This window comes from Colletes latitarsis, chromosome 8 (assembly GCF_051014445.1).
Source record: "Colletes latitarsis isolate SP2378_abdomen chromosome 8, iyColLati1, whole genome shotgun sequence".
NCBI classification, from domain to species: domain Eukaryota; kingdom Metazoa; phylum Arthropoda; class Insecta; order Hymenoptera; family Colletidae; genus Colletes; species Colletes latitarsis.
In genome coordinates, this window is record NC_135141.1 from 16,921,858 (window position 1) to 16,949,331 (window position 27,474).

General features: G+C 43.8%; 2 protein-coding genes across 5 annotated transcripts; one reads left to right on the forward strand and one right to left on the reverse strand.

The window, feature by feature from the left end:
* The first annotated feature begins 310 nt into the window (after window positions 1-310).
* Enok (histone acetyltransferase enoki mushroom) lies at window positions 311-27,082 on the forward strand. 4 transcript variants are annotated; one of them, XM_076771891.1, is made up of 7 exons: window positions 311-961; window positions 10,203-10,991; window positions 15,789-16,255; window positions 16,495-17,999; window positions 19,647-20,038; window positions 20,125-21,868; window positions 21,935-27,082. In XM_076771891.1, the coding sequence occupies exons 2-7, from the start codon at window positions 10,443-10,445 to the stop codon at window positions 24,559-24,561; spliced, it is 7,284 nt and encodes a 2,427-aa protein (XP_076628006.1). In that variant the 5' UTR covers window positions 311-961; window positions 10,203-10,442; the 3' UTR covers window positions 24,562-27,082. The 4 variants fall into 4 exon arrangements, with proteins under 4 accessions (XP_076628006.1, XP_076628004.1, XP_076628007.1 ...); XM_076771892.1 differs by having other exon boundaries at window positions 316-961; window positions 16,495-16,583; window positions 21,935-27,081; XM_076771889.1 differs by having other exon boundaries at window positions 20,125-27,082.
* Window positions 26,626-27,336, reverse strand: LOC143345103 (uncharacterized). The gene is made up of 3 exons (XM_076771897.1): window positions 27,269-27,336; window positions 26,754-27,026; window positions 26,626-26,687 (listed from the first exon to the last, which is right to left on the reverse strand). The coding sequence occupies exons 1-3, from the start codon at window positions 27,334-27,336 to the stop codon at window positions 26,675-26,677; spliced, it is 354 nt and encodes a 117-aa protein (XP_076628012.1). The 3' UTR covers window positions 26,626-26,674.
* Window positions 27,337-27,474: the final 138 nt, after the last annotated feature.

Here is a 27,474-nt window from a genome sequence, read left to right on the forward strand (position 1 = left end):
AATGCGTTACATTTGAAAAAATAATTAATAATTACAATTAATATATTTAGGTCAACTGGTATGTGTTTAACTGTCAAATGTTTTCTAAAAATGTAATTCGTCCGAGATGTATATGTATAGTCGAATAGAAAATATCTGGTAATCGCATTAATAAACTGGGTAAATCGAAACGACAAAGAATAACAGTAAATCGACAATTATTCTTTTTTTATTATTATTTATGGACGTGTGGTTCGAAAAGGTGGAGGCACAGCCCTGGAGGCTCGTTGACAATGCTCCCGGCATCGTTCACGTAGCAGTCGCGCGCGCTGTCGCGTCGAGAAGCCGATTGGGAATGGTTAAAGCGAGCGTGAAGTGGGCGGCCATAGTGGTGGTAGAAGCGTAGTAGCACAGGGGCAAAAGTACGGCAACGAGCCGCGTATAAGTCGACAGTCTTCGCCACGATATCAGGCCGTTTCAGTATTCGCTTTCGTTGCGGCTTCTGCTTACCCGCGCTCCAAGCTCTTACCCGTAGATCTCTCCCACGGGGTACTGTGTATAGATGCAGAACCATACGACGTGATTACTGCTCCGTGTATATGTGTTTTGTGTGCGCGCGAGAGAAGCAACGAAACACGACGCACGCACGTGTGACCGGTAATAAGAGTGTGTGAGTCAAAGTGGACGGTTTGATTGGGCGACGCGAACGCGTGCCGCTACGACCGTGTTTCTTCGTGATTCCGCCGTGGCCGAGAGCGCGGTGTGCGCAGTGCGCTCCCCACCGCGTGCGCGCAGTGTGTAACCCCCGCGACCGCCATCTTTGTCAAGTGGGTAACCTTTGTTGATTTGTGTGAAATGTGACGCCGTTGTCGCGAGATAATTGGTGATCGTGATTACACGCGAGACCTGTGTGTCGGTACCTGAGTGACTCGTGCTCTTACGTGTCTCGCCGTGGATCTATGCATGGAACTACCGCGATCAGGTAACGACAATTCGCCTCTCGTTAAATTCTGGCCAACAGAGAACCACGCGAATCGTCGCCCGACGCATACGGGCCAGCGGGTCTGGCCGCCTGCTCGAGAAAGAGAGAGATAGAGTGCGAGAGTGAGAAGGAGATAATCTTCTCTATACGCAGTGTTACTCCGTTTTATTTGTCTCGCTATATTTTTCGATTATGCGTGAACGAGGGAAGCTTCGGATGCCATGGGACAGCAGCAGGTTTCTCCCTGAATCGAGGAATTACCCTGTTTCAACCAATACATCGTTCTAGCGCGCGAAAAATCGTGCGAAACGGCCGAGTGCTGGCCGTGCCTAGCCAAGATGGCTGCCCGTCGGGCTTCGAGAAACTTGTGTCCTCGTCGTGTTTGCTTCGACGACGTAATCGCATCGTTTCGTGTTTTTTGTTGACGCGACGCGCACCGTATCCTCGAGCCAACGGGATAAACGATCGTGTTGCCGATATCGTTGCGATCAGCTAGCCGGCGAATCGAAAATAACCGTAGCGACGGACGGATCCGTGGGCGACGGCCGTCGCGATCCCAACATTTGCCGCACGTACAGTGTCTGGTACGAGCTACGGTGTGAATCGCGACAGCCATTCCTGTTCCTCGAGTATTGTACAAGTTCACCAATTAAAAAGTACGTGTTTTTCAACTATGTCGATTAAAATGGCTACCGACGGCAGTCAGTCGGTCGGTGGTCATTCACGAACGGTGTCCACGCGCATATGACTTATTCCTACGTTCGAAATCGTAATTCGATGACATCGTTTCCTTCTATATCTTTCGCTCGGTGTCTTCCAGCGATCTACGCCGAGTGAAATCACCGTTTTAGTTACGGTTGATACGCGCTCTTGTGGAATTGGAACCGCGTACAGACGCAAGAAGTAACGAGCGACGGGCGGCGGCAGTTAGGGTCGTTCGTTCGTTTTCTCGGTGGCAGCTGCTCTCTCTCTCTTTTACTCTCCGTCGGGTGAGAGGGGCCCCGGCAAACACAGCCAGCCGGCTTGGCCTCACTGGCCTCTCTTCGCCCTCGTCCCCGTGGTCTTATGACGGACAAATACTCCTTCTTTCTCGATCCATCGCGATTTCCCTCTTTAACGCATTCACTGTCGCTGCGAGTTTTCTCCTCGTCCCTTCTCCAGTTTTGCTCTTTCATCCTCTATACATGTATATTTATTCGAATCGAATCCGTATTCTCGAAAACAAAATACCATTTAATCGTTCGATAGTGCACCTATTATTTTTTATTCTTTCCCAGGATATTAATGATGCTTAAAACTTTACGATCGTTACTGATTCGTTTAACGTAAACGTTGCAAGTTATACACCGGTGACATCTTCTCACGATATTCAATGCGTTAATAGTCGTTTCTTCGTATTTTGCTTCTTGCGCTCAATGCGTTTCTTCCTCTCGAGTGCTCGTAAATACAAACACATCACATGCTACCATCTCTCAGCTGGTCTAATCCGGTTGGTTAAAATACAATGCAAAGCACCAAACGAACCCTTCATTTTTCCTACTCAGTTTGAAACACGTCCCGCCAACGCACTCGCAATTTTATCTCTCCCATCTAAATCTGTCACGTCGTACTGCTAATAGTTCGTTGTACCTGTCAATGCTTGTACACATTGCGTTCAACTTGTTTGTTTTCCTTATGTCTTGCTTTTATCGACATATGAATCTTTTTTCTAATTTCTTTAACGTCTCACCATGTGTCTTACATTTTATCGTTTCTCTTAGTTACCTCATTCAGTTATTATTTAATCCATGAAATCAGGTAGCTTCGAAGTTAAGATTAACATGAACGTTTTCACTCTATACATATACTTTGTGTTTTACACCGTTCTCTGTGTACAGTAAATGTACTTGATCATTTGCAGATATATGTATGTACATTTTGAAACACGAACGTGAAGAAGAAGATACAGAAAAGTAACGTGTATTTGAAAATTACAGTATCCAATACAGAAATTTCATATTGATTTAATTAATTGTTCACATATGTATTAACGAAAGTAATTATTGTTTATTTACAACGATGGGGTTCTATAGAATTTCTGGATGTTTGTTCGAAATGATAAAAATATCTTGTCTGCAAAGGGTTAATTGTATATATTACACATACATATGTATACTATTTACATTTAGTAAAAATGTGAGGTCACCATACTGTCAAATTGCATTTCTATCTTTTTTGGATGATCCTACAATCACCCAAAATATGAATTGAAAACAGTTTCATTTGTGATTTATAATAATTACTATAAAAGATCCTTCAAGTAGTCCCGATCGTCGCTGTCATATTAATAAATTGAGAAATTGGCGGCAAAATAATGAAAATAGTTTATTCGTGTAACTACCGACGAGGTGAATGATAAAGTTTATTACCACATAGATCGACGATCTGATTTGACGTCTGCGATACAGCGCGTCATATCAGCTGACATAAACTCAAAGATAAAGTGAAAGATTTCTGATTCAGGTTAGATTTTATTCATTTGTCGTAACACGTACATTCTCCTAATATCTGCCATTTCTTATATATTGGTTGGGTAAGAAAAGCCGATATCTCAATTTGCCTAATAAGATAGCGAGAAGAACATTCGCGTAGTCTCTTGTATAAAATATACGTTGACATTAGACAGAAAGTTGTCAGGTGGCTCGTCCGTTCGCCTCGTATACGCTCCTGTTCTCCGCAAGCGTTGGAAGCGTGCCGGTAATTGGTCGCCTAATGAATTCGAGCCAAGGCTGACGTTTAAAGTTTAAGCCGTCACCGGAAATCCAATCGCCTTCGACAAGTCGCGAGACGCTATGCAACTGAACATTTTTTTTTTATCAAAAATTTCAATGTTCTCGAAAAATTTTAATGGGAGATTCTATAGGCCAAAATAAGACGAAAATCAAGAATACTAATTTCTTGATTGAGGCTTCGTTAAAAAGTTATTAACGTTTAATTTCGGGGAAACATTTCTGGCTACGCAATGTACATATCTTCGCTAAAGAATTTTTTTCTCGAAAATACGTAGAAATATGTATGTATTAACCAAACATTATTGTAATTGACTCCTGCAGCAGAAAATAATTTTTACAGAATGATTTCAAGTTTTGTAATTTAATTTTTTAATAACCTTTTAACAAAGTCTCAATTGTGAAATTAATATTCTTAATTTTCGTTAATTTTATTTTGGCCTCTAGAATCGCCCTGTATACGAGCGCGTAGAAAAGTTTTTATTTTACTGCCTGTCCTCGACACTGATCAAAGGATATATTATCAGTGGTCGAAAGTTGTATCGTGCGAACGTGTTTCGCATTTAAATTTGCGCTACCGATGGGAGTGAACGAAAATACGTACGGAGTGGTCCGTGGTCGACGGAAGAGACACACAGTGGGTCATGGAAGTATACGGAACGGTCGAAATTAGAAACTACAATGAACCCTTAGGAGCCGATTTAGATGTGCTAACGTTGAACTTGTCCGAGAACTTGTCAGAGTCGGGCAAATTTTATTCACGACCAACGAATACAAATTTTCGATTCATTCATAAACTTCCGTTTGCGTTTCGTTCGTAAATTCATTCGTTAACACATTTTTTAAACCAACAGTTCAGCGAGCAAAAGCTAGCTAACGAGTGAATTAAAAATTTGTATTGATCATGAATAAAATATGTCCCGGCACTTATTAATAAAAAATTGTTGACAATTTTGTCACATCAACTCTGTGGTCTTTGCGCCGGCTACAGTCGTTCGGTTCGATTCAATTAACGTTTCGTCCGATCGATCATCCGCTGGCTAATTAGTGGGGAATAACGGTGGTGGCTCGGTGTGCACGACCGGGAAACAGCGACGTGGAAAAACGCGAACGAAATCGCGCAGGTCAAAATATCCTCCCGCGGGATCGCGACACCGTGTACAGCATGGTTATACATATACACGTTTGCTTATTGTATTAACGTTATCTCGTCATCGGTGCGCGTTCGTGCTTCGAACTGTGCTGGTCCGCCTTTCCTACAATCTACGTACAACGAATGGCGATACACGTGTATCTCGGTGTTTTCGCGTACATTCCGTAGTAGCGTTATCCATAATGTAGTAGCTCTGCTCGCGTTGCATCGTTAAAAAGACCGACTTTTTGTTTTGCGCCACTTAGCGACGCAACCACCGTTTTCTTTGCGTCGAAGTGAATTTGCATTTTCTTGGAACTGGAACAATTTTTGCGTACACGGACAAATGAGAATATTTCTGATTGGGTCTCGATATTCTAATGTAATGGAGAAACGAGAATACGATGTTTTTATTCTTTGCTCGAAGGACCCTAGAAGGCAGTTTCGCGACTACTTTCGTTCGATCGTTCCCTTCTTACTGGCTCCGCGACGTGACCTTGTGCACGGCAGAAAGACACGGACACGTGTTACGCGAGAGGAGTTCCGATATCGACGTTGGATCGTGAGTCACGGTCGAGATCGAGAATAGTCGGCCTAAAACACGCTTAAATTTACGATCTAATCAACTTTGGGCGCTTCGAGTTTCACGAGTCGATAAAAGAAATACAGGGTGTTTGGCCACCTCTGGGATCAATTTTAATGGCAGATTCAAGAGGGCAAAATAAAACGAAAACCAAGAATAATCATTTTTTGATGGAGGCTTCGTTAAAAATTTATTAACGTTTCAAGTTTCGCCTGTAGAACGGCGTATCTGCGTACGTGCGATAGTAGTTCTCATTCAGAAAACTGTAAGGCTGCCGATACGTTAGTAAGTAGAATTTCTCCATACATGCGAAGCCTTAATCGACAAATTGCTATTCTTCATTTTCGTCTTATTTTTCTTCGAGTTTCGTTTCACCGCGACGATCGACGAAATTGAAAAAACGCGTTTAGAGAGCGCCGTGTTAAAGTGGCTAGGAGGTTTTGGCGGGAAACCGAATGCCCATACCGCTAGGAGGGTTGCAGACGTTGCTTTCGAGAATAGAACGTGCACGTGGCGTGAAAACGAGGTCGTAAGAGGGATTGAAACGACGGCGGCTTCTCTTCCGGTGGATCAACCGGAGCCGGTTTAAGTCGCCGTTTTACAGTTTTTTTCTCTGGCTAAACTCGGAGAGATATTTATTATCGTGCACTCGCGACTCGCAGTCAGCCAGTCAGCCAGTCAGCCAGCCAGCCAGCCAGCCAGCCAGCCAGCCAGCACTGGCCTAGGTCAACTTGTATCGCGGCATCTCGTCTCTTTCTAGCTTGTTGCGTCGTGTAATCGTAATGTTTAGAAACGAGCAATTCATTTCTAATTAATACCGATTTAAACTTCCGACAGTTAAATCATGTTCTTATGAAAAAAGAAAAAACATTTTGAAACAAAACTATTGTTGCAGTTAACTTGATCGAGAATCTGAGGACGGATCGATTGCTCATGGTATCCTTGATCGTGTTACGGATCATTGATTACCGACCACAGGTTTTAATTGGCTCACCGATCAGGTGGTCCAGATGGTGTTCAAGTTGCAGCTCATTATTTTTCTGCATTTTCCGTGACGTTCCTTTATCGTGCTAGAGTCAAATTATTATTTTCTTTTCGATCAGAATCGTTTTTATTTCTACCAAAGAAATTAAAACGATAGATACAGGAAAAAATATATGATGCAATGGAAATAAATGTTTTGTTCATTCTTTTATAGAAAATTACAGTAAACTTTCAAAAATTCAGTCGAATAAATTTTGTACAAGTCTTACTAGAAATTACAAATGGGCCATTTTGACTGGTTTGGTAGTTCTAGTGATTGATCGTTAATTCTTGTTTGGTAGCACATTAAATGTTTAGAAACGTTTCGGTAGACCACCGGGTTCGGTTTCTTTAATCGTTACTTAACAGTGTCCACAATGCGTTTTCCTTGCTTGGCGTTGTTTGGCCTCGGCGTTGAGAAATCGAAAGAGCTTGACCAGGAAGGCAAACTATGAGCATTCGCGCGTAAACTTACTCAATGTGCGATGCCTGTAATTATTGCGTGGCAGCGGAATTTCACCAATGGTTAACAGAGAGAACGAAAACTGTTGTCGACAAGATCAAGCGTGTGTGACTGTTTTACGGTAATTTGTATTTGGTACGGTGATTTGATACGATTTGCTTGCATGCTTATCCGAAGAGGCGACAAGTAAGTATTAACCCCTTGATGTACTATTTAATTACAAAGAATGACCACGAAAAAGAATAGATTTGTTTTTACGAATACCTCGTGAATGGAAAAATGTGTCGATTTTAGTATGTGAGACTCGATGTAGCCTCATGATTGTGAAACTTGACATCAACAACTTGTAACGAGTCAGACTCGTCATTGTACGGCAAGGGGTTAAAGATTCGTTAGTATGCATTGAACTTTGAAAAACTGCTCGTTTCGTTCTCCGTTTAATAAACTGTTTTACAACAATGTTTTATTCGTCGTGGATAACAGTATGTGTCTGTTGCTCGATGACGATTTACGTGTCTAAAACGAGCAACGGGATAACGGTACTGGCATTTCGTGGACTATTTAGAGAATTTTACGTTTCAGCGGCAGAGTCTCTAAGAAAAATGAAATCTTCTATTTGTATTTCGTTAACGAAAAAAAGAACAAGTTGGTAATTGCGTGTTTGTGCGTTTCTACGAGCGCTACGATCGACTTAACAAGCCGCGTGCTTATAGGTCGATCCACGTTACGCAATACCACCGGCGAGTATAGTGATTTTTAAATATTTCTCTCCCTTCCATGTGCCCGTACCTTCTCGAGCTTGCTCCCGTCGAGGAGAAAGTTCGTCGTTCAGGGGAAAATCGGCCAATCGTTCGCTACCAGGCTGAAAATTGGTCGGTTTCAAGCTCACGATGATGCTTGATACGTATTATACCGTCCTTTGTCACTTACGCAACATCATCTTTCGTCGATGGTTGATCTAAACAATTGTTTCTCTTCGACGAAACTAATTTGGTCGAATAATTTGTACCGTTTCCCGAAACCCTGGAATACGTTTCGACTAATACTCGGCGCACGTTGTCGTAACTGAAAACAATACTCTTGGCCGGCCAGGAAACCGATCGATAAACGTCGCTCGCGTCCCTCTCCCATGCTAATCACAATCGTGTATGTTGCACCGCAATAAAACGCGTTTCCAAATCCGAAACTCATCCTGGAGATTGCTTTCGCTGGACATCCAATCAACCCTCGTGGGACAGGGTGAATTTTAACATGCATTAAGATTTTGCAAATACGAATGCTATATGTATTTACGCTTTGAAATAACTCCTTGACGTTGAAGGTCGGCGACCTGAACAGTTTCGTCCGTGCCAACCAAGATCGTATGTACAGTTCGTACGAGCAAACTGATGATAAATATACAGGGTGTTCGGCCACCATGGGAAAAATTTTAATGGGAGATTCTAGAGGGCAAAATAAAACGAAAATCAACAATACTAATTTGTCGGTGGAGGCTTCGTTAAAACGTTATTAACGTTTAAACTTCCGCCCGTACTGAATTTTTTTCTCGATAGTGGGTAGGATTTCAGGGGTATGTGTATTCACTAAAAATTATTGTAATTGAACCCCGCAACCAAAAATAATTTTTTCTGAATGATTTGAAATTTTTTCATTTAATTCATTATTTAACTTTTTAATGTAGCCTCAATCACGAAATTGATATTTTTCATTTTCGTCTTATTTTGGCCTCTAGAATCTCCCATGGCCGAACACCTTCTGTGCAGATGCATCAACGGAAGTCTATAGTATTGGTGTATCCTGAAATTTAGTCGCCGTACTTTTCCACGCTTTACAAAACTTTATTAGCGAAAATAGAGTTTACTCAATATCGATGTATGATATAAATCTTGGACAATGATACGTATTCAATTTATTATTTTCAATTACCGTTACTAAATATATAGGTTTTCATTTAAAAAAAAACAACTAAGCCAGATGTATTTGATCCCCTTGAAACTAAAAAATTTTTGCCAAAAATGTTGTTTTCCAGAATTTTAGATTTTAAGTTTTTAAATGAACATTCTGTATATGAAATATGTTATCTCAGTTTTCTTTGGATATGTTGCAGTATATACAGGGTGGTCCATGCAACATGTGCAGTTCTGTAATTTTCAAAATATGCGTTGCACGAAACAATTTCGTATATAAAAGTTGCATAGTTTAAAGGATTACATTACATATTGCATTTACTTTTTTTTATAGGTGGAGGCATTTCTGAGATTTCAAGGTTAACTTTGGTTTTTTAAATAGAATAAAAATAAATATACTACGTAATGTATCCCTTCAAACCATGCAACTTTTCTACATAAAATTTTTTCGTGTACGCGTATTTTGAAAATTACAGAGCTGCACAAGTTGCGTGTACCACCCTGTATATTGCAATATGTTTTCTTTGGATATGAAAACTGAGATTAGGCCTCCTATCACAAATTTTCAACCATTGGGATATGCATTTAAGCAAAATGCATATTATAAAATCTTACAAATAAATCCTAAAGCTAAAATAAAAAATTTGCATTTGAGCAGAATGCATATCGTAAAATCCCAATGTTTAAAAATTTTTTATAGGAGTGGGACAGTTACTCCCTCATCACTTCCGAGCCTCCGGGTGCACCGACAGACGAAACGGCTCTTAAACGTTTCGAACGCGTGTTAAGGGGTGAGACCATTGTAAAAACCTGAAATAAAGCATTTTTTTTTTTTTTTTTTTTTTTTTTTTTTGGATGGATGGATGCAAAAGTAAGAGGATAATAATATCGAAGAATGTTATTAACCATGTCGTTAAGTGTTAAAAAAAAAAATATTTATTCAAAAATGGTATCTGGAAGAAAACAAAAAATTTTCTCTTAATCTACATGATTTTCGAAACATTAATTTTTGTGTGATTGGCGAGCATTTGAGATAGAAAGTTGAATTTTGTACAAAAAATGGGGCAATCATTTGTCAATAAATAATGTTAAAATTAACTTATCGAAGGTCCCCTACGTATTTCTGAGTGTCATTTTTTGTTTGTCACGACTCGCGAGAGTGGCTTCAGCGCCGTCATTTTGCACTATTTTTGAATACAACATTCTTGAATATTATTATCCTTTTCTTTTCCATCCATGAAAAAATCGCAAAAAAACGCTTCATTTCAGGTTTTTACAGTGGTCTTACCCCTTAAGGCTAAAGAAAATGATTCGCAAGACGCATTGGTAGAATCTGACGAGAGACTGGTGTGGTTCTGGTTTCAGGGTCAGCGTAAGAAACGCGTGGTAGTGATTAACCCGCGCGAGGGAGGAGGAACGAGTCTCTACAAAGGTCCCAGCAGGCCGAAGCGAAGCAGGCGCAGGATGTGAATGACGTGGCCGTGACACGACCGACCCGGAGGCGCTCGAGCGTTGTCCACCGGGTGTGTATACCCTGGCCAGGTACGTGGTAGTCGCCACCGCCGCCGCCGCCGCCCTCGTTGGCAGACGGCCGACGGAGACGAGATGGACGAACCGGAGTCCGCGGAAACGTGGTCGACCTGGTTTCTGGACGCGATCCGTAAGATTCGCAGCCAGAAACAGAGGCCGAGCGTCGAACGGATATGCCACGCGATTCGTCAGCATCACAACTTCCACGAGGAGGAGATCGCGGAGCATCTAGAGGTCGCCGTGAAACGTGGTGATGTGCTCAAGATCTTCAATAAAGGACAATCCTCGTACAAGGATCCCGGGGGCTTGCAGTCGAAGCCGCTCAAGGTCGGCAAAGCCTCCGATCTCAGCAAGGTGCTCGGCAAGGCCGTCAGAGAACTCGGCGAGAGGGAAGGCTCGACCCTGAAAACCATCGAGAAATACATCAGGCAGAGCCATACGGTCGAAGAGGAGGCCGAGGGAGACTTGAGGACGGCTCTAAGACTGTCCGCGAAAAGAGCAGCTGATCGAGGTCTCGTGATTCAGGATGGCAGGCTCTTCCGGCAACCGGACAGGCCACCCTATCTCAAGAAGCTTGGGGGGGACAACGCTTACGTCCCACCACCGGACCCACCTATCCCCAAGGTGAGTCATTTTTATTAATTCCTCTTTTCATTTATCAACGGGCCCAGTACCCCGTACCTAACCTAACAGGACTCCAATACTTGAATGCAAACTTTGCCCATTGCATTGTTAACCACCGGTTAGGAATAGTCGCTTAACATCAAACGCCATGTCTTCTGTTTGAGACAAAAGCAGATCGTTCGTAAGATCATTAGAAAACAAATCAACCATAGAAACGCAGACGGACATTCGAGGGCGAGTATCGCGATCAGGATGGCCAAGCGTGGAACCGGGTCCCCGTTGGTGTTGAAAAAAAAAGAACAGAAAAGGAGTCTATAACAACGGGATAGCGGTTCGACTATGACTTGTCAGTAGGGGAACGCGGCCGTTTCTTAATCCTCGAGTCTCGAGTTTTAGTCGCTTGATCGTCCCCTTACGGGTCCTAGGCAGAGATGGGCAAAAGTCTAATCTGAATAAAAAATTTTGAATAACATAGAACAAGTAAACAACTTTTGATGTATTATTTCTTCGATACAAATTACAATCTGAATTATAGAAATCACGTTGAACGATTGAAAGCTTATCCGATCTTGTTGGGGCAATTTCTTTCTTCTACGGAGAAAATGTTTAGGAATCAATAACCTTGGGAATGGAAGATATCCTGCGGTCCACGCTTAACCTGTGCGTACAGTGGTTGAGATCTACTATCGCGATATTCTCTCGTCTCTTTCACGCTTCATTTCGCGCACAGCCTTTCCCTCATTCTCTTAACCAGTTAATGTCACTAGTTCAAGCTACGAGTATACACTTGTCCGCCTTCCAATGAACGCAAATCAAATATGTGTTTTGTTAAATATTCTACAAGTATACACGGTCGGAGACTGCGGTGACTTGCACCTGTTCCGCAAGTGCAAAAATGCCGATCGTATCTGGAACAGAGGAAGACGAATGATCTCGAGTTTCGGAACCACCTGTGTTGGACAAAGCAGAGAGCAACTGTTGCGCGAATATTGCGAGAATTTTCACGGCCTTGAACTCGGGAGAGCACGTTCGCATTACCCGAGTCTGGTTTGGTTAGAACTGTACCTACGTGCAAGAGAACTGATCCGTATCTGCGTCTCGTATTTAAATTTATTTGGTATCTAAATCGCTGGTCCGGTGCTGGCAGCTAATTTGTATCGATTATAAACGATCGTAAGTGATTTTGCTTCGCTCTTTCGTGGGTGTCCTTCCATCTTCGTCTTTGCATATTCACGAGTACTTTGTCACGAAACTCGTCCGCGAAGCGACGATCGCGGTGTAGATTCTCGCTTTCCATCGACTCGCTCGTCCTGGGTTCACCTCAGGTCAAACGTCGCGGAGCAAAAAGCAGTCCGCGAGTTCCCGGTCGGCCCGCAACGATTCCCATTAATCTCTGCAAAACGATCGGCAAGGCTCGTTCAGTATGCCGTGTCTTTCTCCTCGCGAAGAGCCTCAAGTTTCGTTCGCACGAGAGAAATTTTTCCCGATCGCTCTCTCGCGGTCGACGTTAATCGCCGCTCGAGAGAAGGTGAACGATCATTGTTCACCTTTCCTCCGATTGCTCCCGATTCCGCCCGACTCACCTTTGGGATTAACTCGAGTCGATATTGAATTTTGTCGCCGTATTGGAAATAGCTGGAGACGAGCTACATATCTCTGCAGACAGAGTGTACTGGGTGCCTAGTAATTAAAGGAGTGATTTCTTCGTACTTACGTACGAGACTTGGAAAATTAAACAAATTTCAGTGGCTCGGTACACAGTTTGTCTGCCATATTGGTCGTCGATCGGTACAATTCGAATAGAAACTGAAAGAGGTGACGTTAAGAAAAAGAGTAATGAGTCGACGCGACAGTGCATTTCCAGGGCATGACTCACGAATTCATAACGGCGCAACGAAGAAGATATGTAGAAGGTAAGAATAATCGTCGTAATGAAAACACACCGCTGAATAATAACGGATCGTTTCATAGTTTCTCGAGGTGTTCGAAAGGGATACAGTACTTGAATGTATATTTATACTATGTGACCAGACTCAGCTGCACTCATTTTCCTGAAAGATGTATCAAATTTCAAATATTTCGTATTAATTAGACACGCGTGTAATTCATGAAATAAAAAAAAAAAATCAGAATTTGTGTCCGGTACTAATAATCTTATTCGCAATTTTAACGAAACGACGGTGGAAAGTGGTTGTACAGTTTGTGGTGCGTTGCATTGTAATTTTGTGCATCCGATGACATGATATTATAGAAAAGCTGGCAAAGATGGTCGGTCGAGCATCGCGCGCGAATCAACGAGGAAAATATTACGCGCTCGTTACGGTCCTTTCTTCGTGCGGCTGGCGAGTCACGCCGCGTGCCCACGCCTCAAGAAGTTTAGAAGGGGTTTGGCGGGCGGGAGGGGCAACTGAACAGAGGGGAGAGGCTCAGGACGATGTGCTATCTCGGCCAACTTCCGGCGACTCGTTTGTATATCGCTTCTCTTATTGATCCTCCGCGCGCACGGAATCACTCCAACTTCTCTTCCGTCTCTGTCGTGCCTCCCCCCTTCGCTCTCGCTTGCTTCCCCCTCCAAGTACCTTTGCGTTCCTGACGACCGCGTTTTATGCGTGTCAGGCCGCAGAGAGCGCGGAAAGTTATAGAACGGTCGCGTCGACGCGATTTTGCTAATTCTCTTTCTCTGTCTCTTCCAAGTGGTTCTGGGTTTCACCGCTACGCGTCGCTACCTGCTGTCCGCAACTTGGTTTCCCGCGCTTTTACGTTAACCCTTTCTCTGTATCGTTCTCTGTTCATCACGATCGATCGACCGTTGGATAATGACGGATCTCCATCTTGCTTACTGCTTGCGCATAGAAAATCGATCTTGGAATACTACGAGATTGGTAGGATATCTTACAGCCTTGGAAAATGATACAAACGGTGATGTTTAAAAGCGAAATCTACGTTAAATTTAATCTACTATACAGAGTGCCCAAAAATAGATGAGTAACACTTATTAATACTAATTACGTTTACAGTGTTTATATCAACCGGAATGTGGCATGCCAGAAAAAGAAAGAGGGATTACCTCGAACAGTTAGTAAAGTCCTTTTACCATTAGCAGATTTTTAAAATTTACAAAGAGAATTTGATCGATTGTCAAGAACCGTTGATGTCAAATAATGATAGAAATGGTTCGAAATGCGAGATGAGTCATCCGTTGCAAGGGGATTTTCCGTATGCGCAGGCTATGACATTAAAACAGTAGAGACTCGAAAGGAAGGCATCGTGGAAACGTCACGCGTAAAGACGCGGTTCAGCGAATCGCCCAATCGCGTAACAGTTACTCTACGATTGGTCGTACCTCGTCGTCGAGCAACAGGTCGTTGGTCCGAGGAATGGAGCCTGATCACGTGTGTTCCGTTGGAAGAAATTCCTTCCCCTGCTGGTTTCTGTAGCCACTCCGAACTCGATGGAAATGTCACTTTGTGACAACTGTTTGAAAATGTTTGGAGGATACTTGTCGTACCAAAGTTTTCTGAATTATATGTATGTAGAATCGAACTCGATAGCAATTAGGCTCCATTTGTTATAACAATTCCTCTCAAACAGTCGAATAATAACGGCCGCACGGTGCATCGGTTTTCCAAGTTGCATGCAGGATTACATAACGTAAACGCTTGTTCGACGACATCGTGTTTTGAACAGTTTTTTATGAGTTTGTAAAGCCATGTTCCCACGTTGCGAAACGCGTGGCGAGAAGATACTCGTAGCAGTTAACAATTAGTACTAGTTGACGTGATAACGAACGAGCTCGAAGCGCTTGAAAAATGTAGCTGTTTAAAAACAGCGCACCATGACGTTTCGTGTGGCATGCATTAGTCGAGCGAGAACGTGGCTTAAGAGTTGCTTGACTGATATCTTTCCGAAGAAAGCGACGAGTGAAAATATCGATTATGATACGACGAGCGATTACACTCGCATATATTTGTAATGTCGTTTTCTCGGTGAATGTCGCGAGTAGACGGGAACCCAGACGTTAGATAGTTATCCAGCCGCGTTTTTATTTCTTTCACAATTTCGAAAGTTGTTTCCACAGTAGGAATGGTTTCATTCTTTCGCATGTGTGTTCGATATCGGGCAAGCGTGTCTCCGAGACTGGTGGCGGGCACAGTTTTAATAAGATGCACCCTCGTTGATGCGGAGATATACTAAACCTAGCCTGCATTATTACCGGAATGAATAATTATGTTTTACGATACGCAGTCGGTCGTCTTTCATATGCATCGCGCGTAATGCAAGGCCCCGCAAATACATAGAAATTTACGCACCCACCGTGAAGGTGCTCCACTGCTGTATACGTGGTGATAAAGAATGGCCCGATCGACCTTACCTCTAATAACACCTTTCGCAACAACGTGGTAACCGTATGGGCAACAATTTCGCGTACCATATTACATCGACTTTTCAATCTCGGTCCATTTCGCGGAAAGGTCCGGCAACTGGTCATCGTTAATGGGAAAGAAAAACTATAATTATTCGATGATAGACGTGTATCGTGCAATAGGATAGCGTCATAGACACCCTTAAAGTTTTTAATGTTTTCGAACTGACGATGAGCGTGAACGCGATAACTATAATTGGCTAGGTGTATAATTATCCGAATAAGGAACCTGGAGTGTATACATATACCACGCAAAGAGGACAAGAGGTCGCAAAGGGCTAACGCAAGGGTATAATATCTCGCGAATTGACCGAATAATATTAATTGAATGTTGGACGAAGCGTTGACGCGTTGGTTGGTTTTCTCTGTCGCAGTTGCCAGCTCCTCTACCGATTTGCAGAGAGTGTCTCGGCGCGACGATAGCCGGGAACAACAACAACACGAAGCGTTCCGCCGCAGAGAAACTCAGCAGGTGTAGTGTGTGTGGCGCGGCGCTGCACAACTCATGCGCACCGCCGGAACTCTCGATCCTTGTGGACAGGGGCATAACGTGGTCCTGCGACGACTGCTCGCCGACATGTGCTGGCTGTCAGTTGGAACGGGAATCGCAGAACTATCTGGTAAAGTGTGCCGGGTGCGTCAAGTGTTACCATCCCACCTGCTTAGATCCCGCGCTCGACAAAAAGAACAAAGCACCCTGGAGGTGTCGACACTGTCAAACGGCACATACACCGGTGTCCAAGGATGATGGGAAAAAGAGTAAAACACAGGAGACGGGATCCCTCGACGACACGCCGATCAGTGCGAGGAAGAGACTTAGCAAGTTACGTGAAAATAGAAAGTAAGAAAATATACTGGTATAAAGACTGTTTTGCCCTTTATGATCCGTCTGTCTCACGCAACGACATATAGTAGTATGTACCGAGATCGGCTAAACTAAATAATCGCATCGATAGTAAAGGCTGCTCGATTCCTTAACGCGAATCGAAAGGTCGGTTTTACGTTGCGTAAGAGCAAAGTGGAAGGAAGGGTTTATCGATATCGAACGACAAAGTTTAATGCTCGTCTTCGATGTTCCAGATCGACGGTATCCAGAAAGAGCTTGACGATTGCAACTCCGGGCAAGAAAAGCGGAACAGGAGTGGCACAGGTGGACAGCAGCTCGGACGGTAATGCGGGTGTTGTCTCCCCTCGTCAACCACCTTTAATTTCCTCTCCTTTACCACAACCCCCCGCCCCACTCGCAGGCCAGGGTAGGCTACTCGAAGAAAAGAACGACCGGATCTCCAAAGAGAAGCAAAAGTTCTTTAGGCTGAGCGCATTTAACGCGGAGCACAATAAGCTGAAGCGGGTGGGGGGCGGTGATAAGTCTAAATCCTCGCAGAACGTTAGTCCTAGGTTGACTCGGGGTAACGCGAACCAGAACAAGTCGCTCGTACCCGGTAAAAGGGTGCCGTTAGTGTCTAGCAGCAGCAGCAGTAGCAGCAGTAGTGATGCGACCGATAGCGATTCTTCCGATGCCAGTGACTCTAGCGACGATGACGAAGACGACGAGGAGGAGGGTAACAGCTCCAGCGAGTCCAGTGACTCTTCCTCGGAGGAGGATGGTCAGGAAGGCCGCGTGCTCGAGTCTCCGAAACCAAGGGGTCCGTTCTCTTGCGATCTCAGCGAGGATAAGCCTTGGGGGTTCGCTGCGGCCGCTGCTAAGCTCAACGTAGAATCGCCATTTTTTAGTAACATTAACAACACCTTTGGTGCTCCGTTACCCAAGCTCGACGTAGGCGGTTCGCCAACGTTCGGCTTGCACATACAACCTGCTGCGAACACGCCGTTGGACAGCAAGAAGAAGCAAAAGAACGAGCGCGGTAGTATCTCGACCGGTAGTTTCACCAACATGGACAACAAAGTCAAACCTGGTACCGGCCAATTGAAAGGCCTGTTTGACGGTTTAAGCCATTTTTTTTCAGTACCTACCAATAGCAGAGCGAGATCCGGCGCGCCAGCGCCCAACTACGCTCCGGACAGAAGAAAACGGCCTAACGCGGATGACACGAGCAAATCGAGCAAACCGAGTAAGGTTTCGAAAGTTGTACAGAGCAAGAAAAGGGATGATTCGCCCGTTGCGGGGAAATCGAAAGAAAGGAAGAAAACGGAAGAGTCGTTAGACGATGTACCGAGAGTACCTAGGCCTGGAATATTCACGCCTTCCGATGAAAATCTATTCTTTGGCTCGTTCAACGAGAAATTACCAAAAATGACACCGTCGAATTTGGTTAAAACCGCAGTGAACAGTAAAAGACACGAACATGAGAGGAGAAAACTGATGAAAGACAACACGTCGTTGGTAAAATGCGCCGCGACGGACGCGTTGTCGCCGAGGCACGATCATTATTCGCGAAAGAGAAACACGATCACGGAAGCGAATCAGATACGCCACCCTGTGCCCGCTGTTTCGAAGTCCGGCCTGTGTTCCGATTCCGTAAAATCAAATCCTAGCCTAAAGTCCAATCCACGAGCCTGTACTAGCGCCACCACCACCAACACCACCACGACACCCCGCGCGACACCCTGCTCCACCAGGAAGGGTAAGAGTCTATCCCCGACCCGTTCACGAGTCCCTAACCTCGATGATGCACCCAAGTCGCAAAGAAGAATTCCCTCTAATCTAATCCTCGCTCACCACCACGTGGATGTGTTGGCGGTGTGGTGTGGTATATGATGTGTGTGAACATGTGCGTCTGACATGTGTAACTTTTTTTACAAGATAACATGATTGTTCTCGACTAAGAACCGTTACAGTCGTCGCTGAATTCACCAGACTTGGCGCGATATTCTTTAGAAATTCTTCAATTGTTCAATCGTTAAATTGTTTAATCGTTATATCATTATGACGTTATACGAAGAACAATCAGGTTCCTTGATTGAATGTTTATCAATTATAAATGGTGTAAAACCAATGGAAATATATAGATTTATATTTCAACGGTCCTGGCAAGAATTAATGCAGATTTCGCTTTTTAATAATCGATCTGATAGACGGATATAACTTCCATTCGTTTTACATTAGAAAAATTTACGTGGTTATTGCATGTTACTAATGATGTTATTACTTGGCTCTGGCACACTTACTTTCCTTTAATCCATGCCGCATAGTTATAGGGTACATGACTAGTGCACGCCCATAAATGCACCCTAATGTTTTATACACTTTCGTTCGTTTTATTTCTTTGTTTCATTGTTGGAAAAATATTTGCAAAAGATTTAAACTGAACTCATTGTTAGAGATATTTCGCATAATCGTCAACGTAAATTATATCACATTTCTGCGACACGAAGCACTGACGTTAGTCTATTATTATTATTATTAACAGAGTAGAATAGCTGAAACTGTCGAGAAACTTATTCTTCATTCCAAGCATATGTTATGCGTCGTCGTACTCGAACTCGAACAGAAATTATCTGTCGCTCGTTCCTTGATCCTATTCCCAGGTAAAATGCTAAGTAACCATACTGGTCAGTTTTCCAGGACGAAGAAATGCGGCACTGGGTGGCATATCGCACTCAGCCGCCTTATTATAGTCACACTGGAGGCTACCTGCTGCTGCTGACGTTTAGCAGGCACTGTTGTTGTAAAACTCGCCGCCCTCCGCCGTAAAAAGAATGTCCTTTTTGCCATCGAAGAGCCAACTTTGATACTCTGCCAACACATCCCACAAAAAAACCCGCCCACAGCTTTGCTTTGGATAATACTCACAATTATTAACAGCTATTCGTTCGTTACCGCAAAAATCACTACTTACTCGTGGTTGTCAGTGCACTGGTTAATATTATGCTTGGCAACTAAAGTAAATTTGCTTTTGTGGTCCATAGTTTTTTCTTGTTTCTTACCCATCGATGTGTACTAATATCACAGTCCGAAATTTCCCTTGATTTTTTAAGTTCATTATTTTACGTTTCACAATTTCGTTTATATGTATATGGAATTATTTATCTCTATTCGATAATGATATTTAATATCGACGAATTAGATTCCAAGAGTTTAATATTTAACGTTGGAACGCGTTGATCGTCTCACCATTTCATACGTTGACTTTGCAAACATCGTGACATAGTACATGAATATTAAACACCTTTCCGATAAAGATAATAAAACTCTACTTCCATCGTTCTATTTGTCGCGAGTACGTGTACGAACATGACAAAAACCTAGTATGTATAAATTCTGCTTGCAGAGGAGCCAATATTGCCTCAGACTTTGCCACCGGGTGTCACGCAAAAGGACGTCGATCTGTTTAAGGATGCTCGCGATAAAGCGGCACGATTAACCGTTACTAATGGTGATGATGAGGAGGCCGCCGCATCCGCGAGTCCTGGGATCAGTGTCTCTGGTAGTGCTGGGACACGGAATCCTGCGGCCATAGTTTTCGGTCGATACGAAGTAGAGACGTGGTATTCCAGTCCGTTCCCCCAGGAGTACGCAAGATTGCCAAAACTGTTCTTCTGTGAATTTTGTCTCAAGTATACCAAGAGTCGGGCAGTGCTCGACAGGCACATGGACAAGTGCCAGTGGAGGCATCCACCGGCCACTGAAATATATAGATGTAACGGACTGTCTGTTTTCGAGGTTCGTGTTTGTTTACTAATTAATATTCGAATCTATTTGTTTAATTTACGATCGCCATTTACCGAATTTCGGTTTTTGCATTTCAGATCGACGGTAACGTGAACAAGATTTACTGTCAAAATTTATGTCTACTAGCGAAATTGTTTTTGGATCATAAGACTTTGTACTATGACGTGGAGCCGTTTTTATTTTACGCGGTGACGAAGAACGACAAATACGGTTGCCATTTGGTCGGTTATTTTAGCAAAGAGAAGCATTGTCCTGCACAGAGGTACAACGTATCGTGTATCATGACTCTACCGCAATATCAGAGGCAAGGGTTTGGAAGGTTTCTCATCGAATTTAGTTACCTTTTGTCCAAGGTCGAAGGAATCCCCGGTACACCGGAGAAACCTCTCTCCGATCTTGGTCGTGTGTCGTATCACTCATTTTGGAAAAGCGTCGTGCTCGAATATCTTGATGCTCATAGGGACTTTACGGAAATTAAATTGGGAGATATAACGAAGGAGACTGGCGTGTCGGCTCATGATATTGCGACTGCTATGCAGTTGTTGGGATTTATCAGATCGGTCCATTTACCCGGTGAAGGGAACTCTAAAGTGGCTGTGGTAGTCGATTGGAGTAAGGTAGATGCTCATATGGCGAAAGTACGAAAGAGTTCTCGTATTAAATTGGATCCCGATTGTCTCAGATGGATTCCGCTACTCACGCAAATTCCTAATCCGTATCAAAGTCCGGAGGAAAGTGGCGATACCAGTTCCGAGTCTTCTCCTATAACGGAACCTAAGCAAGTACCTACGATCGTTGAAAAGATTCAGAAAGTAAAGATCAAGAAGAAGCCTAGAGGAAGGAGATTGGCACAGAGGAAATCGTCGCCGTTGAAACAGAAGAATTCACAGAAATCTGATGCACAGAAGGACATTTCTAACGAGGCAAAAGATACAAAGGAAATGAAAGAATCGAAAACGTCGAAAGAAATGAAAGAAATGAAAGAAACTAAAGAAATGAAAGAGGCGAAAGAAACGAAGGAGACGAAAGAGGCGAAAGATGCGAAAGAGGCAAAGGAAACCAAGGAGTCTGAGAAGGAGATTCTGACTGCTGATATTTCCGACTCTTCCAAGGAGCCGATGGATGTCGAAGTGAAGAATGTTCCGACGACACCGAGGAATTCTCGGTCCGTGACCACGTCGAAAAATGCAAATTCAGCGAAAGCGACGCCTGTGTCAGCCGTGTCAACGATTTCCAGACGAAGGATCAGAACACCGAAAATTCCTTTCACCGAGTCGGTAGTAACTCCTCTACGAAAACGAAAACATTCCGAAAAGACTGAAGTTGAGGAAAAGGAGGAGAAAGTGGAAGTTAGCTCGAGGAAAAGAACTCGTGAATCGTTGAGGGAGAAGGAGAAAGAGAAAGATAAGGAGAAGCCGAAAGAAAAAGAGAAAACGAAGGAAAAAGAGAAGACGAAGGATAAGGATTCGTCGAAAGACAAGGACAACTCGACGGAAATGGAAAAGAAAACGTCACCTAAAGTAACGTCGACACCGTCGACGACGGTACATAAACCCGCAAAAAAGCAGTGTAAAGTGGATGATATCTTACTGAAGGTAACCAGTCGACAAACCAAGTATTTGCAGGCGAAACAAGCGAAGGAAAAGAAAATGGCGGAAGACGGTCAATGTAATGGGAAAGATGAAACGAAGGACATGAAGACTTCACCGATGTCGAGGAGAGGAAGAGCGAAAGCCGAGAAGGAAGCTTTGAAGATGCCTCAGCTGAAACCGGAAAGTCCTACGAAAGGCAGTAAAACGGAAAATCCTGTGATACCTCCTCCTTCCTTGTCACCACCATCACCACCACCACCGCCACCACCACCACCACCACCACCACCACCACCACCGCCACCACCACCACCACCACCTGATACGGAAAAGGCTGATTCTTCCGACGTTAAACAGTCGTCTGTTCCGGAATTACCCTCTGTTTCTACAGAGAACAATACCGAAATGAATAAAAGCGATAGCGTGGAAGAAAGTGTCGTTCCAACCGTACCACCGGAAACGGAAACAGCGTCCGCGAGTCCAGGCGAGTACGAAGGTGGAGATGAAGACGAAGGGGAGGAAGAAGTACCTGCACCGAGACCGAAATCCGTGGCACAGTGTTCAAGCAACGCAGAAAACAATTCAACCGAGCAAACTGAGAATACGAGGGAGGATGACACGCAAGAGAAGGAACCAGAAGTAGAAGCCGACAGACCCCTTCCACAGAAGGTAGAGTCGGAACCGCGAGTCATGGAGGAACAGAACCAAGTTCCGAAGGAATGTGATAAAGACTCAGAGACTGAAAAAGTGATTTGTAACCCGGAAACATTGAAATTGGTACCTGAAATTTCTTCACCTAAGGAAGAAGAAAGCGAAAAGTTAGAAGCCATTACTCAGGATAAAGATAGTTCTAAGGAAGAGACGATTTCCGAGAGGTTATCGCTCAAGGATTCGAAGGAGGAGATGACACAGCCAAAGATAGAAGCTTCTCCCGCGACCCCCACGGAAAAGAAAGAATTGTCTATCGTTTCGAATATCGCGTCGCCCGAAACCGAACCACTTACGCCGCAAGAAAAAGCCGTTTCTATTATAGAACAGCAGGAAAGCATGCATCTTCAGACTCAGCCGGAAGAGATGAAGCAAAACTCGCCCGAGAGCGGCAAGACAACGCCTCACTTGGACAATCCCGGTTCGGTGAAACGGACACCGCCTTCGCAACCAGACTTACCTTCTATGGGAGTTTATACGCCTGATTCCACGACGAATTCGGTGCACTCGCTGCATTACAGTCAATGTGACTTGGACGTGAGTCAATTGGGACTGGAGTCTCCTACCTCGATAGCCAGCGATCTCGCATCTCAAAACAGCGTCGAGAGGCCACCTAGTGCTCTGCCGTCGATGCCATCTACGGTTACCGTTCCGATTTCTGTTTCTATGCAGATACCGACACCGTCTACTTCCGTGGCTGTAAATATATCACCGCAAGTTCAATACACTGATTGTTCTATGCCTCAGCATACTCCACCGGCGCACGTCAGTATTCATCCGATGCATCAACCTCATACGCCGCAACCTCTTCAACAGCCCAGGACACCGCAGTCGCACACCCCTCAGAGTATACCGACGCAGAGTCCTCAGCCTCTTCCTCAGAGCCATACGCCGCAGCCGTTGCCTCAATCCCACACACCGCAGCCTCTACCGCAAAGTATACCGACACAAAGTCCGCAACCTTTGCCTCAGTCTCACACACCGCAACCGATACAATTGTCTCTGGGCCAACAAACGCAGAGCCAAAGTATGACGCATAGTCAGTCTCAACCACAGCAGCAACAGTCTCAGCAACAGCAGCAGTCGACGCATCCGCAACAACAACAGCAACAACAATCGCAAACGCAATCTCATAGTAATAAGAGAGCCAGCGGTTCGCAGACCACTCACAGATCGAGGTCAGCCCAGCAGAGCAGTAGATCTCATCGAACTACGCCGCCTACGCCGCACACTCAAACCTCTTCTCAACACACGAGTCACACAACAGTGGCACATACATCGCACGTGCCACCGCAGTATCAACAATCTTCGTCAATGAGCGTACCGCCCGTACCACATCCGCATTCTCATACGCACGCTGCTCATTCGCACAACATGGCCGTTATCTCACAGGGGAACTACATGGCCGTTGCCTCGCAGACTTTTCCCACGCAAAACACATACGTGATTCAGCATCGAAGCAGCAGATCTGGTGCACCGACGCCCTGCACTACGGCAACGAATTTTTACATTCAGACAAGTGCGATGCCCCCGCATTCGCATACACCTGCCTCTTCCTTGTCGGCCTCTGGAAACCACCAAACAACCAACTCTTGCAGTCTAGCGAAATTGCAACAATTGACAAACGGCTTAGAGATGATACCGCCTACTCCGCCGCCAGCGATGAATCTGACGCCGCCACCTCCTATTCCCCACACCATGACGCCACCGCAAACGTCGAGACAATTGCCAACTCCGCCTCAAGTACCTCTCGGTTACGCAAAAAATTACTACAACGTTAACACGGTACCACCACCTGGTACACCCGGACCACCCAGTAGGTCGACTTCGAGGTCATCAGCAAACGCGAACATGGCATCTCTTACTCAACCGTATCCAAGTGAGAGTCTGTATAGACAAACTCTCGATCCTGGAAGTACCTGTCCACAGATGCAAAGTGCTGCTAGCAGAGTCAGTCCTAACGTGGCGTTAAATACGAATCTCATGGCTCAGTACGGCTACCGGGTAGCACAGCCCGCCACCGGTTACATGAATCAAGCCGCGCAACTTGGTGGCTTCATGAACCAAGCCAGCCAAATCCCGGTGGGAGTGGTCAATGTACCCACGTATCCTCAGGATCCTCATCAGCAGAATCCAGCGGCTGTGTACACAACGTATCACGGTTACATTAACGGAGGCCTTATGCAGCCCCTGAACAGTTCAATGAGGCCACGCTAGCCCCATTGATCTAAACGCACAGTCTCTTCTTACCCACAGCGACGGGATTCACGTAACAAGTACAGAGATTCTTCGTGGTTCATCGATTTAGCAACGATAACACTTTGTCGGACAAGTTAACGCTCTCTTCGATACGATCTCCAGCAACGCAGAGTAGCTCCGAGAGTAGCCTACCCGCTGTTATAGTCGCGACAAAATCAATCGGCCGTTGAAGGCTATTGACAGAAGCTATCTACATTGTGTACAGTTTTGCTACATCGCCGCTCTGTCTCTCCTTTCTTCACCAAAATCTGCAGGCACACGGTTCTTGATTTTGTTCCGACCATAGGACTCGTTACTCCCTTGCATTCGCTTCCACGCTCGTCCATCTTTCAAAGTGCTGTAATAGACTTTCTGATCTTTCTATCTAAACAATTCGCGTATCATTTATTAGGTACATTTACATTACCGCCATCGAGTTTAGAGCACGTTTTCTCTGTCTCGCACACTCTGTCGAAACGTATTTACGCATTCTTTTTAGTGTTAGTTATTTCCGAGATTTTATGCACTCTCTCCAAACCACACGCGATCGATGGATGCGCTTGTGTTTCATGAACCGAAGAGTTCGTATTAAAAGGATTTTTAACTTGTCGCTATATGTATATGTATGAAATACAATCGCGGTATCGAATAGTAAATTGCGAAGCATGGGTTCGTAACTTGTGCATTTATAAAATGATTAACTATTATGTACCTTGAGCGTTGATCTGTCGATCAATCGAGGTGAGAAGATATATATATAATACATATATACACTTTCGCCTCCTACTTTTGAATTTACATTGATCGACAAAGCGAATACCTATTTTTTAGTAGGGCATTCCCTCCTGAAATCGCAACAGTGTTACGTTTTGTGTATAATAGTATATATATTATATATATACTTACAAAGAATATTCTGTTTGATATTATCGATTGTTGAACGTTGTTGTTTACGTTTTCTTCGAGGCACGCTGTACTTTACTGTATCATAAAATACTTACTGCTACGATCAGTCGAATTGTATTATTGCGAATTAATTATTATGATCGTCAAATCGGGATCAGGTTCAACGCATTCGTTGTCCAAACACCGTTATTCATCATTTATCATCACATCGACACCGCGTTTCTCGTTATCGCCACCACCCATCCACCCTTTAACGCGATATTACCGTTATCGTGATCATTCTTATTATTTCTATAATTACTATTATCATTATTAATATTATTATTTCTATAATTATTAATATTATAATTACTATTATTATCATCATCACACCATACCCAACTCCGATATACAGTTAGTTTACTTGGTTTAAATGCCATGTTACATGCACACAGAGACACAGGCAGATACCCATACATACGAGCATTTGTTTGTTACTCTTTATTGTATGTAATGTTTTTATTATATATAGTACTTTGAACGAGAAGCACACACACACACACACACGCCCACCAACACCCCCACCCACCCACCCACACACACACATACACATACACTCTAGTTTCAAGAAGGGTTATGACTGCGTAACATAGAGCTCTTCCACGGAGCGTCGCAAAAATTTATGCTAAAATTATTTTTTGTATCGAATCGTAAAGAGAAAAGCGAGGTCTCGTGCGCTTCCCTTCGACCTGTCTGTGGGGAAATTTATAAAAATGGTGCTCATTCGTGTACTTTGAATTGTAATTTCCCTCCCTCGCGTCGGCGACGCTTCGCGGAACGGTCGCAAACGAAATAATAATAATATATTTATGGTACGTTACGAATTCAATTTTTTCAGAGACGAGACACGACGACAAGAATTTGTGCGAGAGGCAGAAATTTGCTGCCTGGTTTTTAGCGTAACTCTTTAAACGGATAAGAAAGGTCATTAATAGTGTAAAAATACACCAATATTTATTGTACATAGATCTAAAAAAACTACTAACAAATAAAAAGAAATCAAAAATATGGACTTTTTAAAGATACTTTGCACGAGTAGCCTGATGACGGTACGGTTGGTTGCGTTCCATACGCGCGGGTAGCTCAACGAATCTTACACTTGTTTGATTTTGTTTAGTCTTCCGTTGGTTGTGTTAGACAACGTCCGCTATCTTCTTTTTCTAAATGAAAATTGTCTATTGTACGCGAAAATGAAGAAACGAAGATGCTTCATACGCAGTAATCACCTGCATTTTCGTTTTCTTGTTCCTCTTCGTCTTTTCTTTTCAGCATTCGCTAAATCTATGTATTTCTTTCTTTGATCCGGGGACATTCGAGTCCATAGTTTCCCAGCTGCGCGTGCAACTACTGTAACGGGTTCCTTGGGCTTTTTGCTACGTAAACGTAGAAAGAAGATGATGAAGGGATTAGTACATCGATACTTGATCGTTTCGCTCCTATTGGTGCGAGTGTCGGAAGTGTTGCCAGCCCTCTTATTTTTTCCGGGACGGTCATCTACGCTACCCAAAATGAAAAAGTGCAAAGTACGCTTTTATGTATTATCTTTAATGTTTCAAAGAGACGATGTAGGATCTCGCTAATTACAGAGAGTATTCACCAACTAATTAGTCCACATTGATTATGCTCATCGCCTTCTACATGACCGTTTCAACTAAATTCTTTAAAACGAAATGAATTCAGATTAGCTCGCTAACAAGCAATAATAATCAGGGTGGACTAAATAAACCAGAAATTGTCTTACCCGTCGCCTCTTTCCTTCTTTCGATCTTTTCGCGCTTTAGGTGGTTGTGTCGATCCGATGTTTCCCATTCTGCTCGTAATCTTTTCTATACTCTTAACAAATTTCTATTCTGCAAACTGCATTACTTGATAATTTTTTTCATCAAAAAAGTGCCATAAATCCTGGTCGAAATGACATTGTCAGCCTTCCCTTGTTTCTCGAGAGAA

Coding starts and splice junctions, on each gene's coding strand:
- LOC143345103 (XM_076771897.1), bottom strand. CDS start 27,336: ATGGGAAACATCGGATCGACACAACCACCTAAAGCGCGAAAAGATCGA. Junction 27,027..27,268: donor AAGAAGGAAAGAGGCGACGG/GTAAGACAATTT, acceptor CATTTTGGGTAG/CGTAGATGACCGTCCCGGAA.
- Enok (XM_076771889.1), top strand. CDS start 10,443: ATGGACGAACCGGAGTCCGCGGAAACGTGGTCGACCTGGTTTCTGGAC. Junction 10,992..15,788: donor CGGACCCACCTATCCCCAAG/GTGAGTCATTTT, acceptor TCTCTGTCGCAG/TTGCCAGCTCCTCTACCGAT. Junction 20,039..20,124: donor ACGGACTGTCTGTTTTCGAG/GTTCGTGTTTGT, acceptor TTTGCATTTCAG/ATCGACGGTAACGTGAACAA.